This window comes from Bidens hawaiensis, unplaced genomic scaffold, assembly GCF_021521415.1.
Source record: "Bidens hawaiensis isolate Kalapana, Puna unplaced genomic scaffold, B.hawaiensis_p1.1 tig00007137_1, whole genome shotgun sequence".
Classification (NCBI taxonomy): Eukaryota; Viridiplantae; Streptophyta; class Magnoliopsida; order Asterales; family Asteraceae; genus Bidens; species Bidens hawaiensis.
This window is the reverse complement of record NW_027491491.1, coordinates 380,956-391,137: the sequence shown is the minus strand read 5'-3', so window position 1 is coordinate 391,137 and position 10,182 is coordinate 380,956. Positions and strand designations below refer to the sequence as shown.

The window sequence follows — 10,182 nt, the reverse complement described above, 5'->3', positions numbered from 1 at the left end:
TTCCGCCTCTCCCCTTGAAAAAGGGGAGGATGGTTTTTAAGTATGAGGAGTTGGAGTAGATAGCCTCTCCGATATATCCTCACTAAAGATCAACGGATCTACATAACAAAGTTATACTTAGCCAAACACTCATAACAAAGAATACAGTATTTAAAGGTTGACACACACCTTCAACAGTGTCAAGGCGGTCAGCAAGGCTATACTGTGGCTTCTTGGGACGATGTACTTTCCGTTTTTTCTTCGATGGTCCCGCCTCAGTATCCGCAGCCTTCACGTTCGTGTGACCCATCTGAGAAGCTAAGAATGCTCTCTTTTTCTCTAATTCTGCTAACAAAGACGAGACAGAAGAAAATTCAGAAGCACCCTCGTCAGAGTCCTCTTCTTCTTCCGAAGCGGAAAGCTGAGAAGCATCTCCATCATCATCACTTGATGATAAGATGACAATCGTCCCGTCGGAAGTAACGACAGTAAGGGGAGGAGGGTTTAGAACATACGCACATGTTTCAAAGGTGGCATTCGAAGTCACAGGTTCAGCTCGAACCTTATTCTGAAACAAAAATTGGGACTTAGTTTTCTCAAGTTTAGGTTGGTCCCCCGCCTCGCGGATACTCTTGTGGACATAACCCCGGTCCCCCAAAAGAACGTTAAACATGGAACTCTGACCTGAAAAGACAGAAACTCGATCATAAAAGTATTTACAAAAATGAAAAGGCAATAACAGACAACTTACGCTCATTAAGATCCGCAAAAGTAGGTTCCATGAACTCCGTCAGCCACAAACGGCTCATGCCGGCCCACACTAAAGCTTCTTTCGGCAAGGCACGCATGGGTGAAGGCTCCATGGTAAGAACACGGTATCACTCATGACCTTCATGAGTAGCTGTGACAACCTCCGGAAGGGCGGAATTCACGGGACGACGAACCATGGACAGTGGCACCACATCCTCAGATATCCAGAATAATTTGCTACGCCAGTTTGTAGGCGACTTTTCACCTTCATACCCAATACTTCGATCAGAAAACCCTTGACACGTATACCAACCATTACGGTTAGTAAGACGGTAAAAAACTGGGAATCGATCTATGTGGGGAACCATATCACGTGCTATACATACAAATTCATAATGACGAATTCACATCATAGCACGCGGGTGCAATTGGGATAAATGGATCCCATAAGCAGTTAGAAATCTTTCAAAAAATTTTGTTATGGGTAAACGGAAATTCCCATAAGCAAAATAATCAACATACAAAGCCATCTTCCCAGGCGGTGGGAAACTAGCTATAGAACCCGGAGATGGAAATTTCGGTCCCCATTCAGGAGGAATACCGTACGTCTCCAGCAACTTTTCATACTCCGAATAGTCCCATGACACTTCTATTTCGTCGACTTCAGTCTGAACGTTCGACATTGAAAATAGAATTGGGTAAGATAAAAGAAAGATGTATGGAAAATTCAGAGAGAATTTACAAGGTAATCAGAACAAAAAGTGATAAAACTTCGAAAGGAAGGAGTCCCTCCTTATTTATACCCATCACAATTAATGCGATGGGATATGAACAGTAGAGAGAGAAAAACACCACCCAACCAGTACTTGCCACGTCACGCGGGAAATTCGAAAAAGAGAAAAAGTTGTACAGTCGGGTACAGTGACAGCCGTAAAAAACGTTCCATCATCTGTTCACGCACCTGCAAGTGGTCAACTTGTCCTTTTTCATGATTATCCATACCAACAGAAGATATTTTCTACCTAACTTCCGAACAACAAAAATCCCCAACATACATTAGGTCCAGAATTTCACCCGCATAAAGACTTCACACGGAAGAAACACTGGACTGGGGGACTTGTAGAGGTAGGGTACCAAAAAGACCCAAATACCCTTAAGTACCACCCGCGGGTCACAGATAATGTTCTTGTAAGCCACCCGCGGGACGTATGGATCAACCGCATATCATGATAGAGGAGGAACGTCCTCATAACACGCGCGGAAGCATCCGAGCATCCTCAAAAGTCATCCGCAGGACAAGACATCTGTACGCATAAAACAACTTGAGGACAATGCCAGCGGGACAACTGTCACCACTCAAGTACTCTCTAGAAGAAGGCTCATGATTCTTACTTGGGGAATACGTGACATATTAGCCAATGAACAAAGGACACCTGGCCAGGCTGTTATAACCGTGCACATGGCCAAGGTGCGATTCGTCCTATCATTTGGCGACACGCGTCCAGGTTGTTACGCCCATGCACATGAGACGTATAGCTCAACCTATCACAAGAGGACGCGTGTCTAGGCGGATATCAAAGGTCTTCTAGAATAGGACAGCTGACCCAATCATCTTCCATAATCCTTCGGCTATAAATACCTTGTCAAACGGTATGAGGTATTCATTCACTCACCTATATTCTGACTACACTGAGTCTTTATACTTCAGTACTTTCTCGATTACGAACGTTACTGATTCTCACGCCGGAGGGTGGTTACAGGAAGATCCCCCCTCTTGTCCTTCGTGTAACGAGACTCACGGTGTCTGTTTTGCAGGTTCCGGTCATTGGACTTTGGGAGGTTGTACTCATATCTTGGTTGTAATTATCATATCCTACCTTGTGGACTCATTAGATCCAGGACCCCTATACCCGGGGAGCGGATCCGTGTTTCTTCATAATGTATACTAGTCTTGTGGAGTAAATGATATTCAATTCGGTTATTATATAGATTCGATACGGTTATAACTTATAATACTAGTTTGGTTATCCAGTATGATCACAATAACTATAGCTATAACCGCGCCAAAAACCATATATATAATCGAACTACTTTTCTTAATTGGTTCGGTTATTTTGATTATCGTTTGATTTCTGTTTTTCTACTCAATGTTAGGTTTAAGCCAAGCATGCAAGCCCATAAAACTTTCAATTATATGTTAAATGTTAATAATTATAGCACAACGAAACACTCAACTTAATCTTATGATCAGTTTCTTTATTATTTTTTTGATTATTTAATCTCATATTTGTTTTCTTTATCTTTTAAGTTATTAGTTTCCACTGTCATTTATAGTGAGTTATGAACAATAATGACAAAGGTCAGCAAACCGATTGGTAAGTCTATCCCATATATATAACTAGGAATTTACCTGGTGCAACGGTCGGTAAAATCTGGGTTGTGGTAAAACTCAAGCATTGTCGGTCTCGAGCGTTGAGATGATAAGTCGACGTGAATTCAGTCGGTTTCTCACGATACCAAAACTAAAACAAAAAGATAGTTCGTCGGTTTTCGTTACGGTGATACTGGAACTAAAACAAAAGGCAGTGACTTTTTGCGATTTTGGTCGGTTTCTTTCTCGTTCGTTACGATACCAGAACTAAAACAAAAAATAAAAAAGAAAATTAGCATCCGGTCGGTTTTCGTTACGTTCGTTATGGTACTGGAACTAAAACAAAAAAAAACAAATGACATCAAAATTAGCCCCGGACGTTGATGCAGTGAGTTTACACGAATTTAGTATGTTTCCGTTACGTAAACAAAAATTGACGTTAGTTCGGTTCTCATTACATTCGCTATACTACCAATACTAAAAAAGAAAATCAAAATGGTATGGACAAGTTTGGTGCGGCCAATTGACTAGCGACACCAAACTTCTCTTTTATATTATATATAATTAACGTGTTCTGGTTAGAAGATATTTTATAACACAATTAACCAATCGGGTTGGGTTAGAGTTCTTTTGAACCCCACAAGCTAACCAAAAGCAAATTAGTCATCCGCATTAAGTGCGACCAATCGATATATTAGTATCAGACGAGTATTGGACCCCAAAAGTCCTGTTTAAACAAGAAAACCATGAATATATGATAAATAATGTACAAGATCTCTAAAATATATAAAAATATCAATAACACATTTACACCGTAAGATAGATTTAAAAAAACTATAGACACATCAAACAACTTAGTATATACGTACACATACTATGTAAAACGTACTTATTCTACGAGGACGGCGTTAAGGAAATGACGAATGACATGACACGAAAAATAGGTCAACTTAGCAATAAATGAAGTGTAGAATTTAGAGGACGGGTGGACAGTAAGACTGGTGGTGGTTCCTATCAACCCCATGATGCATTGCCTCCTGTAATTAATGAGCTTACGTAACACACGCTTGTTGGGACAACTGTTGTCTGTTGATAACATACGGTAGAATCTAACACCAAAGCTTGCTTTCAACGGGTTAATAAATGGGCCGTTAGTTGTTAACAAGCTACCATAGGCCTTAGGATATAAATAATAAATATAATAATAGTTTTGAAAAATATGTGATATTTAATATACTTACCTAAAAACATATGGTTTCTATTTAGGGATATGAGTCGTAGCTTAATAAGCAAGATATGTATAGGCAGGAGCGTCAAAGTGTGTCAGCTGGCGGTTTGAATTGTTAAAAAAGAAAACTCGTTATTTTATTTTGTTATAAAACACCAGCTATAACCAACACGTATTTAAAGTTGTGTAGACTAAACATTAATTATTTAGTTGTAAACATGTCAAATGGATTGACAGGTCAGATTACATAAAAGTTGATATTTTTCTTGAAGTGTTCGTATAGAACATTGCCACTCAAATGATCCATTAAGTGTCTGAGTGATATGGTGTGTTGGTAAGGTAATGTTTTAAATCCTACAAACTGCATGGATAAGTTGTTTATGTAGACAACCGTGGTTTGTTTAAATTTGCGTCTTTCGTCTCTACGGTATGTTCAAATGTTATTCCTGTCAAAAAGTTAAAATTTGCTATTTCCGCACATCAAATTTCAATTTTATTGCAATTTTCGTCCATGGTTTGTTAAAGTATGTTATTCCAATCCAAAATAAGTTCACGAGGACGGAAACTGTAACGAAAATGAAACTCTAGTAACGAATACATAAAATTAAAAACTTTTAAACTGAAATAACATATTTAAACAAATCATATGAAAAATACCCACATTTTTTTCTCAATTGGAAGATGGGGTAGGACGTCCCTTCATAAATAACATTTTAAATAATAAGGAACTAACTATGAGTGGCTTGTTATTGTTTTTTATTTAATTATATATTAAAGTTTAAACTAGCCTTTAGCATCTAATTCAATACTCTCTTAGATAATAAAAAGAAAAAAAGAAAATTAAAAAATAGACTTAAGTGTTAGGGTCTTTTTAAAACTTAAGTCTATTTTATAAATTTTGATGGTGTCATTTTATAACTTATTTCATGTATTAGACTAAGTGTTATGGTTTTTTTTTTCAAAGCGTCATTCGCAAGCCACAAAAGCAAAGATGGCGCCACCCACCATTTCAATACTCCAAAACCACTTGGGTCAATAGGGGATGCGTTATTGTTGTAGCACTAGATAAAGGAAAATGGGGCAGGTGATAGTTCCAAAGAAAAAGACCGTTGTGATTTGTTAAAAAAAAGTACGTTCACAACTACATTTTTACATTTTATCTTCACCTCTCCACCTCTTCATCTTTTTAATCTATTATTTTCCTTTTAAAAAAATAATCCATGGAACTCAACAGCCCGATATTCCAAACCCAATGATAAAACAACTTGAACAACATGTTTCGGTCCATTTAACGGGACGAGCTCATCAACACTACATAAAAAAGGCAAGCACAGATCTCAGCAAAGCTTGATGAAGAAGAAAACTAGATCTTAGTGTGTCGTATTAAACGGGACTAGCTCGTGAACACCACCACCAACAACGCCGCCACACAATATAATTTTTATTTGATTCCTTTGTTTTTTTTCTCTCGTCTATTTAACAACACAAAGTAAAGATTCATTACATTCTTATATCATAAACAAACATATCAATGATTTCGTAATGATCCATTATCTTCATTTGCCAATTCCATTACATTTCACTAAATTACCATACCAAACATACCCTTGTAGTTGTAACGTGCTACAAAATGAAGATCCAAATTATGCTAAGTGAAGATAAAAGGTGTACCCTAGTCGGACGTGTTACAAAATAAAGATCTAAATTATATAATGTAACCCAAGTTCGATTCATGCCCTCATTAGTTAGTTTCAATGGCATCAGGTGATGATGGGAGACTAAGTGAGTATGCAGCATTCTCTAGTTGGATCTTTAAACCGAACTTGTAAGCGTTCACAATTGTGTCTTCGGGTGAGTGTTCGATGGCGTTGGCTTTAGGTAAGCGTTTTCCTTATATCAAATGGCGAGTGTATATTGATAAGATGAATTTAACAAGCAGACCATAGGGTTGTTCTTCGGGTTTTTTAGGTCGAGCTATTCGGGTTTCAAAGTTTTAAATCTTGACCAGAAACCCAACCCAAATATCTCAAGGGTTTTTCGGGTTTGGGTAATTCGGTTCGGGTTATGTTCGGGTTTCGAGTATCCTAAAAAACACACACAAAAAAAACTACAAAGCTAAAATTAAAACAATATATTCTTATTTGCTCGTAACACAAATAATCAAATAATAAACCAACAAAAACTTGATAAAACAATTCAAAAGAAGAGCAAATCTAACTCGGACCAAAATTGTCTTCAGTCGAGCGTGATTTGGTTGTTCGATTATAGTTGATGTTAGAACTAAAAGTTTATTTGAGTTGACCCGAAACTAATGAATCAAACCCGATAACCAACCTGAATTACTTTGGTTCGGGTTCAGGTTAATCTTTTCACGGGTTTAAGTTTTTTGAATCGTGTTAGTTCAAGTTCGGATTTTCTCGGGTTGAGTTTCGGGTAAAAAAAGTTACCGCCCCAGCAAACCATATGGAGGATTCGTTCGTTAGTTGAAAAAAAACAAAAAAAGGGTGAAAGTAGGACAATGAACGAACGGTAGAGATACAAGGACGCCATGAACGCTCGGATAAAGATCTCTCAAGCTTCAATACAATCTCTATATCTATTCTCCAGCGTCTGATCTCTGCAATCCAATCAGATCTCTCTCTTTCGCGCCAAATCCAAATCTCCAATTTTACAAGTATGTCAATATCCCCAATTTCACTATACCTCTGTCCTTACACAGTTACACACTATCAGCGTGCTTATTACTACTACTACTACTACTACTACTACTACTACTACTACTACTACTACTACTACTACTACTACTACTATTATTATTATTATTTATGTTTTATCGATGACTGTTGAAAGGTTAGGGTTTAGGTAGGTGACATACAATGGCGGACGTTCCAGGGAGTCCGGGCGGTAACGAAAGCGGCGGTGAACAGAATTCGAACATCAGGGAGCAGGATAGGTTCCTGCCGATTGCTAATATAAGTCGGATCATGAAAAAGGCGTTGCCTGCTAATGGTAAGATTGCCAAAGACGCTAAGGAGACCGCGCAGGAGTGCGTTTCGGAGTTCATCAGTTTCGTCACTAGCGAGTACGTGCGTTTGAGCTAACACAAGTAGTTTCCATTTTCAAATGCCTATTTATAAATTCTAGCAAATAGCTGAAATTAACTGTAATTGACAAAAATAGTGAGTTTGGTTACACAACTATTTGGTTATGGTTAGGGTTAATGTGTCTTCATGAACTGACTTTAATTGAAGATGAACTAAACCGAACCTTGTATGTTTGTGTCGTTTTAAATTTTATACCTTTATTTTCATATTGTATAAATCTAGTTCTAGATTCGAACATTTAAATTCATGCTGCAACTAGGGGTGCAAACGAGCTGAGCTGTACTCGAGCTCGGATTGATAAAAAGCTCGAAACTAGCTGAGCTTTTTCGAGCCCGAACCTCAAACAAAGCTTGTTTACTTATCGAGCCCGAGCTCGAGCCTTGTGTATTTTAAGTTTCACAGTTTCACATCTTTTGGACTTCTATTTAGTAACTTAACACTTCACAGCCGAGCTTTAGCTCATTTGAGGTACTAAACAAGCTCAGGCCGAACTTAGGCTTGTTTAAGTTTTCTCAAAATCATCATCATCATCATACTCAGTATATCCCACCAATAGCAAAGCTATGGTAGGGTCTGAGGAGGGTAAGATGTAGACAGCCTTACCCCTTCCCCATAGGGATAGAGAGGCTGCTTCCGGTGAGACCCCCGGCTCGATTGTAAAAATAATAAAAAATGTATACAAGTTAATTAATAAATAATAAACGAGCCGAGCCTGATTGTAAAATCCACTCACGAGCCAAGCTCGAGCCCTTGTATGTCAAAACGAGCCGAGCTTGGGTTGGGTTGGGCCTGGCTCGTTTGCACCCCTAGCTGCAACTGTCTATAATAGAGCTTCGAACCGGCATATGTCATCTTCGAAACTTCATAACTGAGCTTGAAACACAGTGACCGAACCATATTCAACCGGAACAAAGGTAAAATACAGTGAACAAGTAAACAAACTTAACCAAAACCGATGGTTAATCGACCATTCAGTTTAAGGTGACTGTTAAGCCGAATCGACTTTGCCTACCCCTAGTGGCTAATGTATATCAAGAAAGTTGCAGTAGATCAATTTTAAATTATAAGTTTATTGAAATTGAAATTAAGTTTTCCATTCTTTCTGCGTTGTAGGGCTAGTGATAAGTGTCAGAAAGAGAAGAGAAAGACGATCAACGGTGATGATTTGCTATGGGCAATGGCTACACTAGGTTTTGAAGATTATATTGAACCACTCAAGGTTTACCTGTCTAGATACAGAGAGGTAATTCAGTTTGTGGTCAATCCAAACACTATCTTCTGCTTATGATCATTTGCTTATTTTGGGTGCAATTGACAGTTTGGGAGTTGTTTGTATTAATTGGTTATCTGATAATGATGAGTAATTGAGTATTATACTTTTAAATCCTTAGATAGGGAAAATAGGCAAAACACTAAAATAACTTCTTGTCAGAATATTACATTTTGATACCGCATAAGCCAATCCAAACACTATCTTCTGCATTATGTTTTGTTGCAAGCGATTATTAAGCAATTTTAATAAGCAACTCCAAACACACCTCTAAATTTAGTAATTTACCGCCTATACAGTTTCAAAGAAGTTGTTTTATGAAAAACAGTGATGGCCTGCCTTTATCATGTAATGTTTCGGTTGGAATCAGCTTCTCAGTTTCTTACATTTGTTTTCTAACACTTTCACTGTTTTTTTTCTTTATGATGTTGGATGCTTATGTGGAATGCTGACTGCACAGTTTGAGGTTGGTGATTCATTTGGCATACTTATAAAAATCCAACTTTGATTACAGTTTTTCAAGAGTTAAAATAGCTAACAAAATGGTATATTTTACTTAGGGTGATACAAAGGGATCTGGCAAGAAAGACACAGTTGGATCTCAGATTGTTCCGAATGCAGAGGTCAGTAAAAGCACTAATTTTTTTAGCTACAGTTCTAGTTATACAGGGTTGACAATGCCTGATATGACACGAAACACGACCCAAAAATAGTCAGTTTTGATTTGTCATGTTTAATAAACTGGTCATGTTCGAGTTGACTTGTTTTACTCGCATAACCAAACGGGCTATCTACAGCTTAGTTGAAAACATATTACGTCATTTTTAACCCATTTATTAGAAATTTCTGTCTGTTTACGACCCATTAACCCATTATAACCAGCTTGACTCGTTTAGCTAAATAGGTTACGGTCATCTTTGGGTTACAAATTTTAAGTGTGTCGATTTAAGGTTGATGTCTTTGACACAAATAAAATACACCTGTCTTGTTAGGGCTGACCAATACAATCACCCAACCTGACACAATATTATATTTTATGATTGGTTTTTTGCTTGTTACTTTTTATGATTTTGCATTGGTGTATTAATATTGCAGTATACTCATCAAGGATCTTATACACAAGGCATGAATTATTTTTAATTAGCACCTTTGGACTTTCAAGAAATATTTATCTTTCTCCCTTGATTAGTCACTTCTGCACTCAATTGGTGTGTGAATATTTTGTAATCTCTTGGTGAATTGGTGAATAACTTATCAGTAAATATCAAACTCAAGGCTGGCTAGATTCTATGCTTTGTAATCTGTGGAACTATTGGTTGCTCAATATTGGTATAGCCAGATTTTAAGCCTTATGTATAGAGTATTTTGCAGCCGAGGGGACATGACATGATCCACTTGTTGATGGCTTTTCAAGCTTTTTGTTTACTAGTTCGTCGATTTCCTACTAAATGGTCATTAAATAAACAACATTATATAGATT

General features: G+C 37.6%; 1 protein-coding gene across 1 annotated transcript; it reads left to right on the top strand.

Moving 5' to 3' along the window:
• The first annotated feature begins 6,829 nt into the window (after positions 1-6,829).
• Positions 6,830-10,159, top strand: LOC143634586 (nuclear transcription factor Y subunit B-1-like). Its single transcript, XM_077102618.1, has 7 exons — positions 6,830-7,002; positions 7,184-7,410; positions 8,546-8,712; positions 8,751-8,764; positions 9,073-9,168; positions 9,263-9,325; positions 9,798-10,159. Exons 2-7 carry the CDS (start codon positions 7,205-7,207, stop codon positions 9,840-9,842), a joined length of 591 nt encoding a protein of 196 aa, XP_076958733.1. The 5' UTR covers positions 6,830-7,002; positions 7,184-7,204; the 3' UTR covers positions 9,843-10,159.
• Positions 10,160-10,182: the final 23 nt, after the last annotated feature.

Bases quoted from the DNA above. Each gene is read 5' to 3' on its own strand.
- LOC143634586 (XM_077102618.1), top strand. From the start codon at position 7,205: ATGGCGGACGTTCCAGGGAGTCCGGGCGGTAACGAAAGCGGCGGTGAA. The intron at 7,411-8,545 runs GTACGTGCGTTT...TCTGCGTTGTAG, and splicing joins ATCAGTTTCGTCACTAGCGA to GGCTAGTGATAAGTGTCAGA. The intron at 9,169-9,262 runs GTTGGTGATTCA...TATTTTACTTAG, and splicing joins TGCTGACTGCACAGTTTGAG to GGTGATACAAAGGGATCTGG.